This window comes from Amia ocellicauda, chromosome 23 (genome assembly GCF_036373705.1).
Source record: "Amia ocellicauda isolate fAmiCal2 chromosome 23, fAmiCal2.hap1, whole genome shotgun sequence".
Lineage (NCBI taxonomy): Eukaryota > Metazoa > Chordata > Actinopteri > Amiiformes > Amiidae > Amia > Amia ocellicauda.
Genome location: NC_089872.1, coordinates 8,579,530 through 8,603,626, shown reverse-complemented (window position 1 = coordinate 8,603,626; position 24,097 = coordinate 8,579,530). Strand labels below are relative to the sequence as shown.

Below are 24,097 nucleotides of genomic sequence, written 5' to 3'. Positions count from 1 at the left end.
TGTCTGGGGGGTCAGGGGGCAGGGTTGAAAGGTCGCCATTGCAGCGTTGCTGTCACACGTGCAATGCTATCGAGCAAGGCAAAGGGGTAAGAAGACTTAACTGTTGTATAAAATCATGAAAATGATTAGATTAAGTACATAAAATGCGTATCAAGTCGAAAAAAAATGCTTTGAAACGTGTTGCAACATGTAGATTGCTTATTTCCAGACCCTTGGTTAAAGTAGCTGTGTCGAAACAGCAGTGATTGTATATTGAGAACCAAAACAATGAATTGTAATAAGTATTTGTGTAAGAGAAGTACAACCCGGTTCACATATGTAATCTTTGTTTGCTTTGTTTTTTTGTAATGTACAGGCAGTAAGAGATTAATGTTGCGGAGTCTCCTGGTGGATAATGAAGCAAGTTAGCAGTTTGTAACATTGAGATCAGCACACATTAGTGAAAAGGTACTATTCCCATATATTCTATTTATTTCCATGTTTTAAATTTTTCTTTAAACATCGATTCATACATGTGTTAAGTGATAAACATGACCCCCAACAGCAAGCAGCGGATTTGATGTGAGTTCTCCCTCTAGTGACAATATACAGTAATATATTTGTCTTATTAATATATTTATGAAGTACCAGTTTTTCTATTACATTATAAGCATTTTATTGTGTTCTTTGGAAGGGAAGCTTATAATAATAATAATACTAATAATAATAAACTTCATTTTATGACAAGTATACCCTTATAATTACATGACATGTGAAATAGGATATGTGCAATTCTGTCTGATTGTATTCTAGCTTATTGTAATCCATAAATCAAAAAGCAATATCTTTACTTTTACTACTTACTTTACTACTATTGTGATAACCATTCGAGTGTGAGTAGACAATAACCTTCTTTCATGGAAATGAACAGAGAAAGCCCCCCAACCTCACCGTTCCTCTGGCATCTAAACCTGATTATGTGGTGGCCAGTGTTGGTTAAGGTTTTCTCTCCCTGTCCAGGAATTGGCCATGGCTGCGATCTACTCTGGTATTCACCTGAAGCTCAAAAGCTCTCGGACACCCTGGGAGGAGAAACTGAAGTTGGCCCGCTTTGCCTGGATCTCCCAGCAGTGTTTCCTGCCCAACAAAGAGCAGGTAACAGCTCAGCTGACAGTCCCAGCCTGTTCTTAGATTCAGGGGGATAGAAAGTGTGTTTATATATCATTTAAAAATGTGTGTATTACTTTTCATTTAAAAAACAAACCTGTAATACTCTTTAATGATACTTTAAAGTTGTTTTGGGCACTTTGCCACATAACTTAAAGTAACAATACGTTTTTGCAAATCTGTTGTAAGTGGGCCTCATTTTTCACAAGCTGGAACTTGGTTTTGGATGATGTATACATCTGAAAATGCTCTGTCTGAAAACTCTTGATTGGAGCACAATCTTAATTACTGTGTATTATTAGCTCCCACAGGCGGGTGGTGTTTGTCAGGCATTGTCTGCGCCGTTTAGTGGTTGGCAAGTTAGGAACTTCTGCATTCTGTCTGTTTAATTATACTTACACCAGGTGACCTTATATAGTTTAGCAGTCTATTACAACATAAGAGAAATAAAGCAATCTTTCTCACAATTCAAGTTATATATGCATTTTGCTCCCAACATGTTTTCCTTGATAACAAATATTATACTGAATGAAAGCCCTGGGTCTCCATGTAATTTACTAATCTTAAGCATGGTTATTATTATTGTTGTTGTTGTTGTTGTTGTTGTTGTTGTTGTTGTTGTTGTTGTTATTATTATATCAGTTACATTGATTATTGAAGAAGGTGGCTTCATATCAGACCTACCAATTGCATGGATAAAAGTAAAAAAACAAAAAAAAACTGAAATACAATGGCCCTTTTAGTAAGATCAGAATCGTTAGTACCAGTGCCATGGTAAAAGAAAGGAAATATAAAGGTTAATAAACACCTGGGTAGCCCAAATCCATCCTGATTTTCATTCTAATTTGTTTGGATTTGAATAATCGTATGTTCCAGGCAGGAGATTAGGCATTTTTTAGTGAACCATATTGGGATACGTTTTGATGAAGGAAAAGCTTCAATTGAAAAGGCTAACCAACAGGGAAATAAAACTGTGTAGAATCTTGCAAATGTTTGATTAACGGGGTATTGTGGTACTCTCAAAGGAGTGAATTGCTGGAACCATTCTGACATTGATTTTTATGTATTTTAACTCTCCATTGCTGTTGGGTCCTGATTGCTAAAAGTTTAAAATGCTAATAGAATAATACTTTATAGCACAATTTTCCATGCATGGTTTGATGTCTGTGTGAGTGCATTTTATTTTACAAAACGGTGCAAAAAGCACTTTTTAATGTTGCAATTGGTAAACTGCGGAGCTTTCCCAAGACAAACACAAGTGCTTATATATTGAGCGAGTGGAAAGTAGCAAACAGGCTTTCAATTCATTCCCAATCGCTTTGAGGTTTCACTTTAAAGCATAAAATCCATGTAATTACCCCATACGAACTGTGATAATTTTTTGGTCCTTGAGTAAAAGACTCTTTGATTAAACGGCCGACTCATCCAATATGGGTTTCCATATCGAACGCCGCTCCAGGGATTTGCTGAATGAGAGAGATGTGTGCCAGACATTTGTGTCAATAAATCAAGGCTTTGATCCAACCTGACCATTACATTATTTATGAAAAATGTATACATTAGCCAGGAGATGAGGAGTAGAACTTCAATCTATGGGTTCTCACTGGTAATAAATTATGTTGGTGTAATTTCTTTGGAGGAAGAAAAGCTAAGCAAAATTATGTTTTTCCTCAGAACATATAGAACATATAGAAATTCTTTGTAGATCCTTCAAAACATAATCCTTTCTTCCTTCTCCCTCTGCTCTTATTGAAGGTGTTAGTTGACTGGGTGAGCCATGTGTTGACTGGGTATTATGGCAAGAAGCTGGATTTGCAGCAGAACCTGGTAGAAGGCTTGTGGGCCTACCTGGATGATATTCTGCACAGCAAGAAGCTTCAAAATCTTCTTAACCAGGGGAAAACCCTAAGCCTACGATTTGCAGTAGCACAGGTAAGTAGTTTGAAGCGATTTGTTTTCCTCTGCTTCATCTCTTTCTCAATAACGGACTGCTACAGTGAGATTTTAGATCTCGATAAGAATGGAGTAAAGTGTTGCACAAAGTGAAGAGGACAATGCAGCCGACCTGTAACTTACTAATGCAACTTGAATAACTGATTAATCCTGAAACCATCAACTTGAAAATTGATATTTAATGTTTTTTTTGTTTTTTTTTTAAGTTCCAGTCCAGATTTCTCAGTCATAGCTTAATCCTTGGTTCCCGTTGTAGATCATCAACGAGAGAATCTCAGCATGTGCGTCTGGGACATCTCTGGACATCTCCACGGCGCTGAGCTGCTGCCACGGCATCCTCTCCTCCTCCATGCTGTCGGTCATCTACGCCACCAAGTACGAGCTGATGGTCGAGCTGCTCAACAGGCTGTGCCAGCTGGCCAGTGTTCAGCTGAGATTGCAAGGACCTGAACAGCCGCTGAAGCGCCAGGTCTTCGAAGTTCTTCTCTTGGCTTTGAACAGCTACCTGCAGGTGCAGAAGCAGCAGTCTAACCCCAACCGGGTGTTTGCCCAGGTCACGGCCCACCTGCTGCAGCCGTTCCTCCTCTTGAGACACTTCCTGACCTCTAGAAACTGGACGGCTGAAGACGACCCCGCTATAAGACACCACCTGAGCAAGGACATCCGGGCCAAAGTGGATGCCGTGCTGCAGTCGGCTCTCTTTGTGACGGAGCACCTTCAGTCCTACAAAGAGGAGCTTCTCCGTGTCAAGGAGGGGCCTGGGACCAAGAAGGCCCCTGTGACCAAGGCTTTGCTTTCCCCTGTCAGTACAATACTTGCAAAACTCACCGACACCAAGAGCTGCGACCCAGCGCTGCGTTTTGCGCTCCGAGTGAATTCCATTCCTGTGCTTTTCAGGTTTGCCCTGGAAGCTTTCTGCAAAGGCCCGGAAAATAAGGTGGTTGGCTTTCACATGCTGACCCGATTTTTTCCCACCCTGGGCTTCTCTGAAGAACTGGCCAAGAAGGAGTTGTCCAGCCCTGGAAATTGGAGCATGGCCTTGCTTGCCTTGGAGAACCTCTTGAATTTAAGCTTGAGCTGGGACTTGTACAACGTCGCGGCTGACCGATTCCAGCACGGCGAGGCGCAGTTCCAGTTCTACAGGGAAGTGGCTGAGCTGTTGTCCAACCACTCTCAGCCCACCATTCCCGCCTGGTACAGGTGCCTGAAGGCTCTCTTTGCGCTGAACCATTTGATAGTGGAGCCCGATCTGGATGGCCTTGTGTCTTCTGCTTGGATCGATGCCGACTGTGTGGAACCTCGTGTCATGAAGGCCAGAGAAGCCCTACTGGCAGTCCTGCTGCAGACCTATGCAAAACTGCGGCAGCTCCCCAGGCTCTTTGAAGAGGTCCTAACTGTGATCTGCCGTCCAGCTGCTGACGAGCTGAGGCAGCCGGTCTTGTCTGCAGGCCTCAGCAGGAATCTGAGCCAGTGTCTGTTGGACATTCCACCCAGCCAGAGTCTGGAGATCTGCAGCTTAATCCTGGAAAAGTGTCGGAGTTTCCTGCTGCCAGATCTGGAAGGGCAGGATGACCTGGCCTTGAAGCTGCTCTCATTGAGTGTCCTCTTGCATGCTGTCCTCTTCAACGTGAAGAGCATGGATAACAGCACGCCGCCCCCTGTTGTGAAGCGCTCACAATGCATCATGGGTGAATTACTTGCAGTGATTAAGTCTTTGCTGGATCTGCTTCAAGGCCCTTTCACTGATGCATTGTGGTTTAAAAAGACGGCGGAAGGAGCTTTGCTTCTCACTTACACTTGGGTTGAAGTGGACACCCTCTTTCAGATGCACTGCAGCAAATATGTCTCCCAGGTCAGACCTGAATCTCAAAGCTCCCACCTGGAGGGGGGCACGTCTTTTCTCCCTGGCGTGAAAGAAGAGGACTGGAACGTCATCTTGTCAAAGGCCACTCAATGTGGCTCCCTAGGTCAACTTCTGCAGGAGCTTCTGGCTCTCCAGAAAATGAAACAAATTCTCCTCAAGATGGATTTTGTTTCAAATGCCAGCAGCGAAGAGACACTTCGTAGCACTGCTGGGTTCATCTTAAGGTCCGGGAAGAGTGCCTTGAGCCAGACCAACACGGACCAGTGGTATGGTGAAATTGGTAACGTAGACGTCAACACCTATCCAGTGGCCCATTGGTTCCTGGTAACCTCCAATCTGGCTTTGATTTCTCCATATCTGTGTGAAGAGGATCTTTCTCACATTGCCAGTGTTCTTCTGAGCTCAGTCCTCCACAAAGGTGTTGTAGACGGGGCAGAGGACCAAGGCACCTGCCTCTCGGTTCCTCTCATTTCCAGACACTTGCTTGGCGATATAATGCTCATTGAATTACCATCTCTGTATTCTGCCTTCATCAGGAGTCTGTCTCAAAGGATCGTTGGCATCCTCCGTGGTTCTAACCAGGGTCCCCTGTCTCAAGTGCTGCTGCGTTTTGTCCAAGCAAGTGGTGCTACGGTGAGAAGTGAGGAAGAAGGTTCTGAGACAACCAGCAAGATGAATGATGCTTCTCCTGCGTGGAAGAGACTGGAATCCATAGCGCGGGAAGTCCTGATCTCTTCCAATGCCTGTACTGCCATCAGTCTGCCAAAGTCTCAGCTAGAAAGCCTTATGAACTTGCTGCCAGTGACCAGAGCCCTGAATCCAGATGGCATGTCCCCTGAAGATCACTCAGAGTGCTTCCTGCTTTTGTTCTTCACAGCTACCAACGTCCGCCCCAGTTGTGACACCGAGTCGACAAAAACTCTTGAGTTGCTGAAAGAAGTCTATGTTCTTCTGGCCTCCCTGTTGTCAGGAAGAAATATGGGGTCGGTCCTAAAAGTGGTACATGGCAGTGACCTTTTGGAAGCAGCAATGACCTCCCTCTTCTCGCTGAGCGACAGGGGTGTATCTGAAGCCGTTGACAGCTCTACCTGGCTGGCTTTCCTCCAGGCCGTCCAACAGTTCCTGCGGGGCCTGATTCAGGTGATCATTAACAGAAGGAAGAGTGTCCGTCTGAACCTGGAAAAGTTCACATCCTTCATGGTAACGAGTGACATGGCGGCCAGCATTTTGTCCCGAGAGAAGCTGGGGACTCGGAAGCCAGGTTCCGTTCAGCTTTTGTTGGCGTCTTTGACAACACTCTGCAAGGCCATGATAGTGGATCATAGCAGTAGCAAGCTGCTAGAGAGCACCATGACGGGCCTACTGGAGAAAGCCATTGCCACCATGGGCCCTCTGATCCAGAACGTGCTGAAGAGCCAGTCTTGTGGCCTGCTGGGCCAGTCCTTCTCTGTCAATGTGGTCACCGTGCTATTGGAAGCTGAACTGGCCCAAAGTTCATCCAAGCCTCCAGAGGCAGGGAGTCTTCGCTATATAGGGCTTTACAGGGGCTTCACCCAGCAGATCCTGAGAGAGCTGTCCTCCTCTCCACGTCCTATGGACTTCCTTCACTCAGCGCTTTGTTTCCTCCAAGCATTCTACTCTGCAGCCGAGAAAACCAAGGAGCCCGGCCTGGACGAACTCTTCATCGCGGTGGTGCAAAGCTTAAAAAAGCTGCTTGCAGGTAATGTCACCTACTGGGAACTGCCATGAAGACGCAACATTGGGCCTATTTGTTTTCAACTAGCAGGTCTTGAATTAATTAGTCATGATGAATTCAAATTAAATAAATTATAATTGGGACAACTACATTATTTGGGGGGGCGGGGCACTCAATTATAATGGGGCTTCGTAGTAAACAATGGGCCCTATTATTCAAAGCTTCTCTTTATAATGTCTGCTAAGAAGATATGCTGATATCCATTGTATAGTGAAAAATATGATAGCTGTGAGATGCAGAAGGATTGTATTGTGAAATAAACCTATTGGCAAATGCTTAGTATTGACTTCATAAATATCTATTGACTTTTTATGTAAATATTATAGAATATTAGTTTATGGCTTACTGGAGACTCAATAGGGTTAAATCCTTAATAATGGCATGTCGAGTATATTGTTAATAAGTGTGTCCTGTTAAGGTTACTAAGTAATTATCACATGGCATACTGTACACACTGATAATAATATACCATATAAGCCCTCTAAAGAAATGAGACTTCTAAAGAGAGGAATGAAATATTTGCCTAGGGAAAAGCTGGCATGTGAAGGGCACTGACTGAGCTTCTGATTGGACAGCGTTTTATTGTTAGGATACCCTTTCAGAACGCATACAAAAGCTGATTACAGTGATTTATCCATAAAATAAGTCTCAACTAATGTTTGACATCCGTGGAATAACTTGCTCAAGGATTTGCTTTCACTGACACTTCATAACTTGGTAACGTAACCTGGATGCCTTCAATGTGGGAAAGGAAGTCTGTTTCCACGAGATGTTTGACCTCTCCATCTTCTGTGCCCACGCTGGGGATGAAGTAGTTCGACTGAGTTGGCTAGCTATGGTTTATATTCAAGCAAGGGTATCATGCCACACTACTTGATCATGAATTTTATGGCAGAGTAGGCATGATCTAATCTTGCACTACTTAAACTACTAACCAGTTTCTTTTGATAGCTTTCCATGCTTAAAACCCAAATGCAAGATGTCTGATGTGGATGCTCTTGTTTTAGCTCCCTGGATCTCGGCAGGAGAAATACACGAGCTGGAAGATCCCCTGAGCAAACTCCTGGCCCAGCTGGTCACCAACAGCACTCGGGAGCAGTTCCACGTCATCCTGATGTCCTTGAAAGATGGCCTGGGGTCAGCGTGGCTCTGGAGTGGCCGCCATGGGGTGAGAGAGCTTGTTACCTTCAACTGCTGATTGAAATGAGCTTTCTGAGTTACCAGAGACGCATGTGTTTGTGTGTGCTTCAAATTAGGTGTTTTAAAGCGACGGCTCATTGGATCATGATAGGGTTATGGAGGAGCCATAGATTTACTGCTGAACTTTGCATGAGCCTTTTTAAATTATTGCATAGAATAGGAATTATTATGTAAAGCAAGACGCGATATATGTTGAAATAATATGCATCTGTCATTTTTTGTATCACTGAACTAAATGTATGATATTCCTTTTGTATTTAATTCAATCTTGGTCATTTTATAACCAAAACTGTCCCCTTTGGCAGTATTCATTTTATTTGGTTACTAATTTACAGGTAAATTTAAAAATAATATCCCCAAGGTGTTCAGCTGGAATGCTCCAGATGTCAGTCAGCCCACTCCACAGAATCCGATGTGAAGACCAATTAAATATATACGTCATGCAACAAGGGGATAATTATGGCTGTTCTACAAAATTCCACAGCTACAAGGCCGATGTGGCATTTGACAGCAGCCTCGCATGAAATGCGGCCTTGCGTCACTGTTTTTCATAAAATAGAAAGATGAACGAATAAATGGAGGACAAAGAAAATGAATCTCATAGCTTGGATGAATCGAAGGGTTTGTTTCTGCCAATGTCTCCCTGACATTAGAAGAAACAATGCAGCAAATGCATTCGTGAATTATATCAGATCCTTACTCTATACTGGAGTCAGGCAGAGGTAAGTTTTTCAACTGTGTGCTTAATCAAAAGGGAATATATAAGGGCATCCATAACAGTAACTATAGTGTGGTTCTAAAAATAAAATAATTCTCAAACTAATTTAAGTGTTTTGCAGTGTCCAGCATCTGAATCATTTAAGAACTGTGACCTTTTTTATGACCTTTGAACTTGTGCGCTGGCAATATCAATTGCGTCGGTTTCGCCATGGGAAATGCAAGTTTCATTACAATCCGCTGCGTTTTGAGGCGTCCTGATTTGTCGAGCATTGACCCTACAGAAATGAATGTTGTATTGCTAGCACTGTAACACAAAATGTGTCATGTTGTGATATATGGGTTCCATTACATCCTTAATTGCAGAAGGCTTTCGGTAACGTTAATGTCACAGACAGCCGTTGCTGCCAAGTTGATCTAAGATTGAACAATAACTTTTAAAGTGTGCACATTTGCTGCCTAATCTTTGCCTTTGCCGAAGCCCGGATTTCAAGTTGTCGGATCATTAATGGAATGGGTTTACATTTACTTTTTCATACCGGGTCATGGAATCGGGAGCTTGGAACACTTTTTCTTTGTGTGTGTGGAAACTTTGACGACGCAATCAATTTATACAGTAGTGCTACACCTTCAAAGTTTAAATCCTCATGCTCAGAAAGCAGAATGGCTCTTAAAGCCATTGCCCACTGGATCTGATGATTTTTACATTTGTGAAAGTGTGTGCATTCCCTATCCCACCTTACACACTGCACACGTAATTGTCGTACTACGGTGATGCAAACATTTTGGAAACTAAACGAGTTCGATCCGATTTTAAATGGGTCAAAAATGGCATTGACCAATGAAAAACGACACGAAGATGTGGATTGATGCACTCTATTTGTGTCCTCTTGAAAATTGCATAATTTCCATGTTTAACCATGAAGTATACAACAAAGCAAATAATTATAGACAGACGATATATGCCAAGCTTTTGTGGAGGTAGAATTCTCCTAGAACCTAAACAACAAAAATGTGACTTGCATTATTTATAAAGATTTTCAAAAAAATATTTGAATGTAGAATCATGCACTGTGCTTGTGTCTTTATGGTGAGGTGTAGTTTTTGTCTTTTTTTTTTTTTTTTTCGTATCATTGAAGTTGAGGAGGTAAAGAAACAGCGATGTAGCTCAGCTAGACACACACAAGTGCAAGAAGCAGGCTGTGTATCTGGTGTGAGGTGTATACAATACTTCAAGCCTTATTAAAATAATTATAATCCGTTTCATTCAAGCACCGTAGGCTTTTTTCAACTTAAAACCTCTTCCTGAACCTTCCTGATCTCTTCCCTCTTCAGGAAGTCCTCTCAGCTGTGACTTTAACCCGGCTGGTTGTCCTCAGCCCTCTTAACGACCTCTCTTCCAAGGCCTTCTGGTTCATGGCACCTCAGATCATAACCAACCTCGTGGTAGGTATTCATCCACCCGCTTGTCAGACACCCTTTAAATCTGCCAACACATCTGTAAACTGAATATTTGCTCACCTTTTTCTCTGGTTAATTATTTCCAAGCGTGAACATGTCCTAATGAGAGATGTGAAAAGTGCAAGTCAGGTTATGGCTTCACTAGATGTGTGTTGTAAGAGTTAAGTTTCTTCTTTGGAAAGTGCTGATGGAAGTTCCAAATTGTCGCATCCAGTTTATGAAGGCTGAGAGATGTCGCACACCCTCTGACCTCTGACCTCTTAGTCAGCTTGGATATGTGCAACCCCCCCCATTGCCCTGCCCTTATAGGAGAGCATGTGTTACAAAAAACAGGAAGTGAAATCTAGAGCTAGCAGTGTTATTTTCCCTATTATCCAAGTTCAGTTCCTTGTACACTCTCAAAGATGGAAAAATGTCACCTGCGTCAAACTGCTTTAGACTGTCTATTGGAGTGCGATTTACAGCCGCTTTATTTTTATGTTCTGGCCTTGAACGGACAAAGGCTGCATACCAGCTCCTTCAAAGCACACCTTGGTTACCATGGAGAGCCCACTTGATGGAAACACATCGGAGCCTACACAAGCAGGGTGAAGCTGTTGCATGCTGGGAGACCACAGCTGACTTTTGGTTTTATTGCGTTTTGTGCCGATGCCACTTTAATTAAGATGAAAGCGGTGCACACCTGCCAAACACCATCAAGCTAATGCAAAGCAGTCTTTATCTCTTTATGTAAAGGTGTCCCAGAGATGGGTAGAGATCTGTGTGTCCATGCAGGTGTTAAATTTGCTCAGCCTGTCTTTGCAGAGAAATCCAGTGGTTAAGATGGTTTTAGATCATTTCCAAACTAAGTGGGGACGGATTACAGGGAGTCCTGTTTCATCAAGTGCTCGAACCAAGAGCTTTAAGCTAATGCCTGTGTTTAATAGATCCCTTAAAGCTGATGCATTTTGAAACCTGCGATCTTTAAATGAAGCCTGGGTTTCTGCTGTAGAAAACCTTTTTATCTTGGTACTCTCACGAATACCACGTAATACTGATTGTGTATCTTGTCGTATGGAAATGTACACGATTGAACTGTGGACAAAATGTATTGTGTGTATTGGTTATCAATGATTCATTTTGATCGCCCAACTGATTTTGAAATACAGTGTTTAGGACATAAAAGGCTTGTTTGAAGTGTGAACGGCGCACTTTAAGTGGCAAATTTCTCTCTCACTCCAGAGAAACAAATTTCGGTCGAATTTGCTGTGGAGGATCTCTTAAGCTATGTTGAAAGCTTATATCTTCCTTATAAGTTCACAATAAAGAAGTAAATTGTCACATGCATCTTTAAAAATACTACTTCTATAGAGAATGTTCTATAATCTAAATGTGGTGGAATATACTTCCCACCGTGACACAGCAATGATGCAGTTTTATATGACTATTTCCTTCTCTCTCTCTCTCTCTCTCTCTCTCTCTCTCTCTCTCTCTCTCTCTCTCTCTCTCTCTCTCTCTCTCTCAGTTCATTGTGAAGGAGTCCAGTAAAGAGGTGTCTCTGACTGCTGGCTTCACTGTGCCAGTCCTAGAGGCCCTCAGAGCCGTGCTTCGTCAGGGGGAGGGCCGACTCTCAAACCCCCACCATGTGGCCATGGTCTATGGGGCCCTTCAGTCTGTGCCTCTAGAGCACCTCTCGGTGGAGGACTATTACACTGCGTTCCAAGCCATCCACGAGGTTCTGTTCGCAGTCATACAGTGCCACCCCAAGGTGAGGTCGTCCAAAGCCGTACTGGGGGAGTGCTGGCTGTGTGAGAGTACCTGTTCTCTCTTTCCTCAGACTCTTTCAGGTCTACTCTTTATGAAGAAGCTGTCAGACTAGGCTTAATTGCTTCTGAAGAGGCTAGGCTGTTGACACACCCTTGGCCCAGACATTGTCTCCTATTCAAGTGAATGGATTTGTTGAACTGCTTTGCGCCCCACTCTTTAAAGGCAGAAAGAATCTTGTCTGTATTGGATCAGCAGATTTGACTGCATTTCTTCCGCTTGAGCCCGGATTATATCAGACATCAACACCGCCCCCAGATTGCAAAATCCTGGCTAAAGGATGGTTTCCTGTTGGACATAGACCTTGTGAATCTTTCCGGTGGAGAAATTGCCTTAGTATTCGCTTTGGAATTTGCAACTGAAGTTTTGATTTGAGTATCGGCCTTGATAAAGAGTCACAGTCCTTCATAAATAACCTACAAAGGTCCCAGTTCAGAGTTCCTCCCGTTAATGTTCGATTTTTGATATCAATGTGAAAATAACACATAGGTCTAACTTTTCCCTTTAGACTGAGTCGCCATTTCCCGCATTCCTAATATTTGGACTTTGAAAGGATACAGCACACTTAAACATTCCTCAGTCCAGAGTTTTCCTTGTTAGGAAAAGGGAAAGAAAAACTCGAAATAGCATGTTTTTTTAACCATATGACACAATGTGCTTGTTTTGAACGTATGCCAAAAAAAAATTATACTAATTTAAAAAACCTGCAATTTATAGAAAAACAGATGCCCATAAAGGCACTGCAACTATGTACCGTCCGGGTTTGTGCAGCCATTATGGATGATGAATGGCTAGGTAGATGTTATAAAATGTGTTTGGATCCTGATAAACGCCGCTTGGTTATAAACAAAGAGACTTAATCCTGCTCTAATTAATGAGACCGTCCAATGTAAGCTTCAAACCCGTTTTTAAAGCAGTGTTTTCAATGTACTGCTGATACAGTTGCCTCTTGAATTGTGAAAACCGAACATGGATCAGACTTGTCAAAATGTCAGTGCATTAAACTCCTTAATCAGTTGACTAAGATTGTAAAACCATTGCATTTATTTATGTATGTATGTATTTATTTATTTATTTATTTATTTATTTAATAAAGGGGTCTTATATGTTTAGTGATGGGAGGAGGCTCCTCTCGCTTTCTAACAATGGGGCACAAGAATGATCTATGCATTGACTCGGCAAGAACTCTCCCAGAATCCTTAGAGTTCAGCCTCTCTTTGGATTTTTTTATTCATAAATTTATTCATAAGTATTATTGTAAAAGAGGAGGCAGACCTAAGACCGATAGGAGGATGTACACAAATCTGTACATACCCCAATTTCATGAATTTAAATTGTTCATCTGGTTTGCTGGACACCATGTGTTCATTGTGGCAGGTAGACCTACATAAGAACGTTTACAATCGAGAGGAGGCCATTCAACCCATCATGCTCATTTGGTGTCCATTAATAACTGATAAGTGATCAAGGATCCTGTCCAGTCTGTTTTTGAATGTTCCCAAATTGTCTCTTCAGCCACATCGCTGGGGAGTTTGTTCAGATTGTGACGCCTCTCTGTGTGAAGAAGTGTCTCCTGTTTTCTGTCTTGAATGCCTTGAAGCCCAATTTCCATTTGTGTCCCCGGGTGCGTGTGTCCTTGCTGATATGGAAAAGCTCCTCTGGTTTGATGTGGTTGATGCCTCTCATGATTTTGAAGACTTGAATCAAGTCCCCACGTAGTCTCCTCTGTTCCAGGGTGAGAAGGTTCAGTTCCTCAGTCTCTCAGTAGGACTTTCCCTTCAGACCTGGAATAAGTCTGGTTGCTCTCCTCTGAACTGCCTCTAGAGCAGCGATATCTTTCTTGAAGTGTGGAGCCCAGAACTGTCCACAGTATCCAGATGAGGTCTAACTAGTGCATTGTACAGTCTGAACATCACTGCCCTTGTTCTCAATTCTACACTTTTGACAATATACCCTGGCATTTTGTTTGCCTTCTTATTGCTTCCCCACATTGTTTGGATGCAGAAAGTCACTCATGATGTCTACAGCCTTGACTGAGAAACTGAGAGTTAATCCTTGTGTGACCTGGACGATGCATCGTCAATCTCATTCCCTTGTGTTTCGGAAACGCAGGTGATGCTGAAAGCAGCTCCTTCCTTCCTGAACTGCTTCTACCGTCTGGTGGTCTCCATCATGCATGAGGGACGACAGAAGGGAGAGGGAGAGAAAGGTAGGCTTCCGTGAATGAAACCAAAAGGGTAATGCAAGTTAACATGTTGGAAGCCATGAGCTCAGAGCATTCTGTACTGATTTTAAAATGCTACTTGCATGCTTGGAGCCCTGTAAATAGGTTTTTTGCTTCTTAAAATGCAGGGAGGACCCATTTGAAAGTCCAAGATGTATCCCTAATGATATTTTTTTTTAATTATTTTTGAAGATTACAGTGAGCTTTAAAGGTTTTCTTTTCTTTCCTGTGATCAATAGTCTAATTGTTGTCTGTGGTTGAAAGAAATATGATAGAATATTGGTTTCACAGCAATACAAAGCTTTCAATTCTAAAAACACTTGGCTAATACATTATTCATATCTTGTTTCTCACATTTTAGAACATTGCTGATCTTTATTATTATTTTCTATTTAATATGACGATTTCATTTTTTTCAGTAAGCTATTATGTTTTTTACCACTTTTGTGTCTCATTTTCAATGGACTTTATTATGTTAAATGACTCTGGGCTTCACTTTTAGTTTTTAATATATTAAGCTTTTTTCTTTTCCTCACTTCTCAAAATTCAAAAGTGGGAAAATGTCATGTAAGATGCATAAACCAAATCTGTTGTGACCTGTTGCTCGCTCTTGGTATAAACCTCCTGTTCATAAACACAAAGCACCCTTACTGCCAAGTAGTAATAATGCATTGAATTGGCTTTTTTATGCCATGCGTTATAGCCTGCATAGCCAATGCATCTTTTCATGCATGCATGCATGCATTATGCCCTTACAGGATTTTTTCTTCTTTGTACAGTGTGCTTGTTTAATTTGAGTTTTTAATGTTGTGTAAATATAATTCAAAATTACAGTAAGCCTACAATAGATGCAGTACTTGCCATGTGCTGCAATTATTTTTCTGAAGCAGCTTTCTCTATGTTTTAGAGCAGTGGTTCTCAATCCTGTCCTGGAGGAGCCCCTACCCTGCTGGTTTTGTTCCACCCAAGCTCTCAATTACTTAATTGAACCCTTAATTAAACAAATGTCCTGAATCAGAGCCTTTTAATTATTTTTAACAGTAGGGGTTTTAAGTTAAGTATAAAATGAAAGGAAATTATCTTATTACGGAACCAACTTTTTATCAGTTACACAATTTAAAGAGTCAAATGGAATCAAATTACTTAAATTAAGGGTTCAATTAAGTAATTGTGAGCTCTGTTGGAACAAAAACCAGCAGGGTAGGTGATACTCCAGGATAGGTTTGAAAACTACTGTTTTAGACTTTATCCTTAGTGTTTTTTAGATTTTTTTTTTTTTTTTCTTCTTCTCTCGCTCCAATCTGCTGACTTGAACTTGTTAAGCTGCAGGGGGTAGACTATGAAACACCCAAAATGCATACAAGACTCATTTCTCCGTTAAGTTTCCCCAGGCTGTGCTTCTTTTCCATACCTAGGTACCTGATAATCCAATAAATATTTACAAACAATTTGCTTTGCTGCTACACCAGCGTTTTTCTTTTTCTTTTCGGTTTGTTTGTTTGTTTTAGTTTTTTGGCCCATAATTGTAAAACAAGAATCAGCGAAAAGTGCTCCGACTTACTTGACAATCCCCCAGAGGTCCATAGGAAACCCATTTGTTGTGAAGCTTTTTTGTAATTTTTGTTTTATTCATGCCACTCTCTTGGAAACTTGGCAGAGCAGTTGGAGCTTTTTAAACCAGACCTCAGATCTTTCACGGTGCTGCCCCCGTTTCCCTCCCAGCAGGGTCCGACGCGGAGTTTGAAGTGCTGCTGAAGTGTGCGCAGTTGGTGGAGAGGATGTACACACACATTGCCACCGCTGCGGAGGACTTCACGGTCCTCTCGTCCTTCATCGTTGCACAGTATGTTAGTGAGCTGCAAAAGGTGAGAAATAAACCCCTTCCTTCGGTTTTGGTTCTATGGATTTATAACTTTTCCTGGTTGGACCTTTTAGATATTGTGCTACTTCACCCGCCCTGCAATTGCTCGCTTGTATGCCATCAGTGCAGATTATTTTTTGGGTACGTCTAGTAGAGATGAAATCCGCCTACGTCTCTTTAGCCTCCAGATTCCCTCTTCCTTCGACTGGCCTCCATTTTTCTAGGATTTGAAGTGAATCTGATGCAGCATCACTGTGTGCTTTTTTTTTTTTTTTAAAGTGTTGTCAGTTTCTTCTACTACTACTACTAACAGCAATTTGAAAGAAATACAATCATTTTCCATGCTGTAAACATTGTGCAGTGCAGTGATTTGATTCCAGATGTGCTAAGATACCTTGTCAGGCAGATGCAGGAGCCTAGACTTGTTTTTGTGAAATCTTCCAATCTTCCTGGAACAGAAACTATTTTGTATTTCAATTCCTAAGTGACTCCAGATTTGTGTACAGTTTCTCCAGTACCTGAAGCTGCCATATGCTCCTTGATTTAACGTTTGTGTTTCACGGTGTGCTGGGGATATAAATCGCCTATTTGAGCTCCCCAAAATAATAATGCATCAGACTATGATATTAAATAGCTCCCCATTTGTCTTCATATCACATGCACCTGATGCAAAGTTTGGGGTTCTGCAGCTAAGTTTAAAAGGTTTATAAATAATACACAAATGTTTCTGTCTGGAGAATTTAACTGTAAGGGGAGGTGGCTGTAAATTCGCTCTCAGACTATGACAGGAGTGACATTTCAGGGTCCTCAGGGACAACTAGGTAGTGAGGCTGTTAAATGTTGTTCTTGAGGCACAGTTTGCATATGTATCCATTATCTACAAATAGTGTTTGAAAATGCTAATTTGGTGGGAAAGCGACTTACAACTCAAGGCGATGACAGCAACTTGAAGCTGCGCTGTCAGCAAAAGCTTTTACGACTAGTGTTGTGAAAAGACAGAAAAAATATCAATGCACTCGCTTTCTTCACATTGTGAATTAATCGGGTGGCAATTCTCGCATCCAAACTTGACTCCAGATAATGAGACTGTTACACAGAGCCACGGACCTTTCCCAACCTGGGCAAGCTTGTAATCTAGGCTCAAGTCTGTCCTCCAAAGAATGTACAGTAAAAAAAAAACTCCACAAATTGAAACCAGAACTTTGTCTGCACGCCATCAGGAGGTTCAAGTGGAAATGTGCTTTTTAGTTCAAAATGTTTCTCTGTGATACTACCTGGTACTAACTACCTCTACTCCCCCCTGTCCTACAGGTGACCCTGTACCCTCAGATCAAGAGACACCTGACTGAGGGAGTTTACAAGATTCTGGATCTGTGCTTTGAACAAGACGTCAAGTTCCTGAACACCGCTTTGCAGATGGGTGTGAAGGAGGTGTTTAACGAGCTGTTCGCCAATTATACCCGTTACCACAAAACACAGCGTCAGGGAGAGGAGAAATACACCGCCTGAGCCCTTTAGCTAGACCCCAACTGAACATGCGTTTAAACTTTGTTGCTGGATAATTTAGAAGACTTGCACAACCCAAGGAGCTAAAATAGCTGCCGGAAGCAAATCACACTCGGGTGTGACCTCCAGAAAGTATTGGCGGCTCCTTTTGGGATCAGACGCCTCTAAATTTGTATTTTTTTTTAATTTTTTTTATTTCATCAGTTAGGTGTCTGAACACTCGGTTTCAAGTGAGTCATAAATAAATACCCAATACACTGATTTCAAATATGCTTTTACAAAAACATGTTCTGATTTTATATCATTTTTTTGTTTATACAATTTATTCAAATGTATTTTGCTTGTCTTTTTTACAAGAAGTTATAATTCAGTGGACTTGGGATACAACAACTTAATTAAAACTAATAATACATTTTTGTAAAGCCAACTTTACGTAAATAAAGGTACGTATTTTGGAATGGCTTCCTTGGTTTTTAAAGAGCTGAGTTTTCAGACTAGGGTAGGTTGAGACAAATGAGCTCATGGCCAGCCCAGGATGGCAGACTTTGCTTGGAACTGCAGACTGATCCCCAGGTGTCACTATTAAACAAGTGTCAGTGTATTCCTGATGAGGGTGAAATTCATCACCATATGTTGCAGCCAAGTGAGTTCACAATGTGCCTAATCAGGCAGAAGCTGTGAAGCAAGTTGACGGAGGTCCAAGCAAACTCCGATGTGACATTGAATTCTAATGACTTTGTTGGAGGTATGAACACTTTTTTTTTTGCATACATGCCCAAGCGAGTGTAGAGATGATACAAACTGTATTTTGTGCTTGTGTAGATGACAGAAATGCATTACTGTATCTTTTTGTACTGAAAACATTTGTATGAATAAGATGTAATTAAAACTCTGTAGATGACGAAAGACTCTGTCAATCCTCCACTTTTTTGTAGTTATTTTAAAACAAATATTCATTTTTAATGTTACAAAGGAAATTATACCTATTTTTGTATTGGGTATAAGTGCAGACAACTTGTATAGTTGTTTTTAAACAAAGATTACATCTGTAAAGGGTGTGATTTTATGTGCATATGTGCATGTGTTATATATGTACATAACCAGTAACATGAGTCATGTTAGAATGTTTTAGAAAACCAATAACAAAGCAAAACTGCAAATCCCTAAATTGGATTGATTTTCCTGTATGTTAAAGGCCGTTCACTTTATTTTTGTTTCCATGTTTCTCTTCTCAGGCAGTGCTTTGTGGATTTATGAGTTTTACTCTCTAGAATTATTCCATTTTAAATTTCTGAAAAGCTAAAATGTAAATTAGAAATGCTTATTCTGGCCTGCCAACCTTTCGATTATGTTCATGAACAAGAAAGGCTGAATACAATCTCGTTTTAATGAAAAGTAGGGTCCTGTAAGTTTTCATAATAATAAAACAAAACATAAAATGCCTGTGGAATTTTGATTGACTATTTGACCATTAAATCTTTGGCACTTACAGGATTAGTATAGATTGATGCCATTCTAAAAAAGGATGCATGTTGTGTATTTTGTGACGTTCGTGATTCATTTGCTGATGGGAAAATATTGTTGCTTAAAATAAATGTGTGCTTGAAATGCACAATGCAATATTATAGCCAGATTCTGGAAAATTGTTCTTAGGCGTTGGAGTTCACACACCAGCATTTTAGCAAATGTGTGTTTGTGTATTCAGATGGCAGAGCACAAATATGAAATGTAAATTTGGCTTCCCCTTTTCACACCAGCAAGAGAATGCTAATAAACATTCTGTTCTCACAGAAAAACAAATGCCTACCTGTCTGTAAGTAGACAAACAGAGCATAACTCCAGTCTCTGTGTTTATCGCTTTGTGACAGAAATCCTCTCAGATTTGTTTCCAGTTGGCAGAGACATTGGAATTCGCAGAGCATTTTATTTTAGCATATTTTTAGTACCTCTCATTCCCTTCCCCACAGGTGAAGATATTTTCTGAAACGAAACAAAAAAACAGCTGAAGGTTTGTATTCCAGGGCTATTATTTTGGTTTCGATGGCCTAATGTTCCTAATGATGCATGCTTTAGAATTATTATCAGTTGTACTTTCATTAAAGATCCCATTACTACAAAAGCACTACATTGCATTGTTACAAGCTGCAATATTGATAAAATGTTTCATTTGATTGCATTTGAAGATCATGACTCAAATGATAATATAATATACATTTAAAATGCATTCCTTCATATTCCATATATTACTAAAGGTTTATGTTTCGTGGGACATCACAGCTATTGACAGTATATAGTTTAGCATCATATTATTCTCAATATTATAATAATTCGTTAATGAAACACTTGCAAGGTGATATGCATATCACATGCATTGATTTGTTGAGAAGGGGGAAATCCCTTTTTTTAAGCACCTCATATTTCCTGCAGATTGTGTTTTTATTTCCTCCTGAATTGCAATTGCACTGTATTAAATTCAGACTAGCACCATTAGAATCAGCCAGGCAGTTTAGTACTGCTTTAAGATTCATTAAAATAAGGTGGCATGTCAAACTGTCTTTAGCTCTTTCTCAAAAGCATCGAATGTCGCGGTAGAAAGTCAGACTGGAGACTTGCTTCGGCACAGGCAAGGTGTTTGAACTCTTGCAGGTTGCATATTTCCACAGCCAACCCGAATACACACAGGGCAGTCGTTTGCATTCGGTCTAAACTAAACTGCCAATTAAACAGCCAGACTTTTTGCCTAATGTTGGATTCTCAATGATTGTGGAAGTGAAAAAAAAGGAGCATTAAATCTGATCGGCATGGGTAGGCTTATTCAGTAAAATGTGCTTGTGCAGACAATTTCAAAGTTATCAAATTCATTCAGTTATACAAATATACATTTTAGGCATTTGTTTCCTTCCGAAGAATGATCTTTGATTTAATACAATGTATCATTTACACTTGCATTGTAGTTTTATATAACTGTCACAGCCAGGCAGTTATTTAAACAAATACTGTTAGTATGTAATTCATGCGTGTATGTAAGATATTAAAACACTGCATACTATTATTATTACTATTCTTATCTTTGCTATTCAGTCAGTTTCTGCAGATAACCCAATTTGTATCAAACTTGCTTCAGTCCTTGGAAACAAATTCCCATACTCAGCCAATATTTAGAAGGCACATTATGAATTATTTAACCGTTGTCAGAACAGGTGCAGAAAATGTATTCTCAAACATCATGGAGGGGGGATGGTTTTAATTCTGCCCCCAGGTTGAGATGAATAATTATCCAAAGATCCTTCTTCCAACATCCAGATAGAGAGATTGCCATTCAACATAATTGTGATTTATGTTTTGGTGTGGTTTCTCTCCACCAATCCCTCTGGAATTCATGGATCTCACAAGGCAAATGCCATTCGATTTGTAATACGCCGACGTGGAAGAGAAGATTGTGCAACTCCCTTGGAAACACCCCGCCCCCCCCAAACACAATTAATTTGAAATATCTGGCCCTGTGCAGACTGTTAAGATAGGTTAATATATTGTACTTATTTTGTAGCTGTATGTACAACCTTTTGTAATTGTATTTATAGGCAGCACTGTTACTGGTCATAGTAGGGTTTTGCCACCTATAAGAAACTGAATAATTCAGTACAGTGCCAAGCCAGTGAATCTTGGTAGAGCAGTCATGATTGTCAAATCTTACACTTTGTTGCCGCCTGCCAGAGGAGGCTTTGTGGAATTTATGTTTGTTTCCCTCCGCTGAATGACAGTTGATTACAACGTATACATTTCACTTTGTTAAAATCTCAAAAACTAGCTCGGTTTAACTGTCACAGCCATGCAGCTATTTGCACAATTAAACAAACACACTGTCATGCTGTCATTAATAAATATATACATTGTGTATGTGTATATATATATATATATATATATATATATACACATACATACACAAAGAAAAAGTGAATAGGCCTTCTTTTATCTGTGTTAATCTTATTATAGGTTTTGACTGTAAAGGTTTTTGCGTGGAATCGTTTTTCTTCGACAATATCTTTCCTGTTACCATACTGCCATACCATAAGTTCAATCGTTCTTAGAGGTTCTTCAAAGAACAGTACTTCAATACTGCTCTGACCTGAAAGGCATTAAAGGTGATGTAGCTGTCGGATTGGCTCCCATTATGTGATTGGCTGAGATCATCTCACAGAGGGGGAGTTTAAAATGATATCACGAAGAGGTAGATATGCTTGTGACACTTGTAAATTCAAATTAATCTCCTTTCCTCTCGTCCACCGAAGGCAGCTGCATAATCCTCATCGTGTTGTTCGGCAAAAGGTCAGCGTTTGTGTGTTGGAAGGGCAGGTGTAATAAATAATTAGTTATTTGATATTCCGTATGTATGAGCAGTTTGCATTCTTCAGTGGATATTTATATTACAGCAACTGCTACTTTCTGAGTAATGGAGGTAACTCTCCTGTTCAGCGTCTTTTCCAGCAGTCTTTTAACATAATAGATGTGTTGTACAATTGGAGAAAGCAGTAAACCAGAAAAGATAAAGGCGCTGAATACCAATGGAGTGGGCTTAATTTCCCAATATAACGAGACCTACCTTTTCTCCTCCTGCAGAAAGAAGGTTGTAAATCCGACCACACTTCGTCTGCTGCCTTGACAGCTTATTCACTGGTACCTTGAGCTCTGTAAAGGCTAACTTTTCCAGTTTGGACAGAAGTCTTTGCATAATCCCACTTTGAACAACTCTTATTTGATGCATCTCTGTGAAAATATCAGCAATGCAGTGGTAATGAATAGGTGTCATTTTTTAGGAAAACTAAACTCCACAAGCATAGAAAGTCCTAACATATAAGTAACAACAGCAGAAAATGAAGACTATACTTTCTCATTAAGCCAGTAACCTAAATTAATTGTGTGATTATTTTATTACAGTGTTTCAGGCAAGATTACTTCTCATAATAGTTTTTTAAATAAAGAGATAAGAAAAAAAATAGTTCGATAGCTTCTGGTACATTCAGTCCATCAGATAGCATAATTAAAAAGAAGAATGCCCACATTGCACTCTGATGCCCCTACTTTGTCGACAGCAAATTCAATGATGTTAGTAGAAACAGGAAAGAGCCCGATTCACAATATCACCAAGTGCCCAGATTCTCTCCTCCAGGTCTGCATGTTCCAGCTTTTCCAGATTACATTGTTTGATGACAGTAATTGAGCAAACATTAACATCATTTCCGGGTCTTCAGCACATATTGGTTCAAAACAACCAAAAAAGTACATACAGATCCAGCTGGATCAAGAACCTTCTTTGGAACTGGGACGGCTCCAAAACATTTCACACCGTTTCCTCTTTATTGTCGCACTACACATCAAAATAAATGCTGCCTGGATGATTTCCCGAATTTCTTTTTTTTTTTTATTCCACTCTACCAGATCCCAGGCCAAGTATACTTAAGTAACGAAATGGAATTAAAACAATTAGCACACGTGTCCTTGGAAATGCTGCCGGATTGTGGGCTTAAGGTCAGAACGGGGCAACAGCTCCTGGGTGTAATTCAGGGTTGTGTCCCACTCCTCCAGAGAGACAGGAGATGGTGAGAAAGGGGAATTAATGGTGTATTTCCTGCCTGCGTTGGGTTATCTCATAAACATAGAGGAGAAGGTCGAGGTGGAGGAACATTTTTGAATTCCAGGGCATCCTCTCCATCTCTACTACAGCTGCACGGGCCTAAAAAAAAGTATGATCTCGCTTCAAGGCCCCTTCCAGCTCCACAGATGACATCATGGGAAGGTCAGAGGCAGTAACTATAAGACCGCAACTGAGGGGAACGAGGGGAGTGTGACGGCAGCTTATTAAGAAAAGCGGTGGGGCATGTTGGTCTGTGCAAAGGGAAATGGGCCACGTGTCGGGCTGGTGGAAGCGAACACACAGCGCCCCACTACCTTGGAGAAATGGATCACTGGATGTGGCTCTTGGATATCCATTCACGTGCAACTTTTTAAAGGGCATGTCCATTTTATAGGGAAAGAAAAAACCTTGTGGAAATTAACTCGGAAATCCAAGCAATGAAGGAGTTGCGTGTTTATCACTGTTTATGTGCGATATGTATATCCTACTGGAACGAGAGTGGGACATAAATAATGGGGAGAGCAATATAAACCATTGGCCATGCAGTCGAGTGGCATTTAACGCCACCTCAAAGTCTGCGTCAGAAATGTTACCGCTTTGGCGTATTTCAAACATGACGTTCAAGGCCAAGACAGGTGAACCTCATTTGACAGCCCCTGGTGGCAAAAGAAAAGGCAGTGAAGATGGTTTTATGCCATCTCCGGGTCCCTCCCTTGCTTTCACTGTTCGAACCTCATAAATCCAGCACGTTCCCTGCGTTTCATCAATGGTTAATGCTTTACAAAGTCAGCTGATATTCTGCGATGCGAGTCTTCACACGGTGGAACATTCACCCTGGAGCTGTTGGGAATATCTCCATATTCTTGTCTTAAAATAGCTTCAGCAAGCCTTATCATTTTTTTAAGCTCAATACATGTTTAAGCTCAGGTGCTGTTTAAATGTAAGTGCTGTTCTAATGATAAATTAGCCGTCTA

At 40.8% G+C, this 24,097-nt stretch overlaps 1 protein-coding gene across 2 annotated transcripts; it reads left to right on the top strand.

Annotated features, from left to right (window-relative positions):
• The first annotated feature begins 12 nt into the window (after positions 1 to 12).
• Positions 13 to 18,397, top strand: urb2 (URB2 ribosome biogenesis homolog). 2 transcript variants are annotated; one of them, XM_066696517.1, is made up of 11 exons: positions 13 to 86; positions 356 to 447; positions 1,000 to 1,134; positions 2,902 to 3,078; positions 3,356 to 6,683; positions 7,727 to 7,887; positions 9,972 to 10,082; positions 11,602 to 11,844; positions 14,013 to 14,109; positions 15,850 to 15,989; positions 17,297 to 18,397. In XM_066696517.1, the coding sequence occupies exons 3-11, from the start codon at positions 1,009 to 1,011 to the stop codon at positions 17,492 to 17,494; spliced, it is 4,581 nt and encodes a 1,526-aa protein (XP_066552614.1). In that variant the 5' UTR covers positions 13 to 86; positions 356 to 447; positions 1,000 to 1,008; the 3' UTR covers positions 17,495 to 18,397. The 2 variants fall into 2 exon arrangements, with proteins under 2 accessions (XP_066552614.1, XP_066552613.1); XM_066696516.1 differs by having other exon boundaries at positions 15,847 to 15,989.
• Positions 18,398 to 24,097: the final 5,700 nt, after the last annotated feature.

Bases quoted from the DNA above. Each gene is read 5' to 3' on its own strand.
- urb2 (XM_066696516.1), top strand. From the start codon at position 1,009: ATGGCTGCGATCTACTCTGGTATTCACCTGAAGCTCAAAAGCTCTCGG. The intron at 1,135-2,901 runs GTAACAGCTCAG...CTCTTATTGAAG, and splicing joins TCCTGCCCAACAAAGAGCAG to GTGTTAGTTGACTGGGTGAG. The intron at 6,684-7,726 runs GTAATGTCACCT...CTCTTGTTTTAG, and splicing joins CTTAAAAAAGCTGCTTGCAG to CTCCCTGGATCTCGGCAGGA.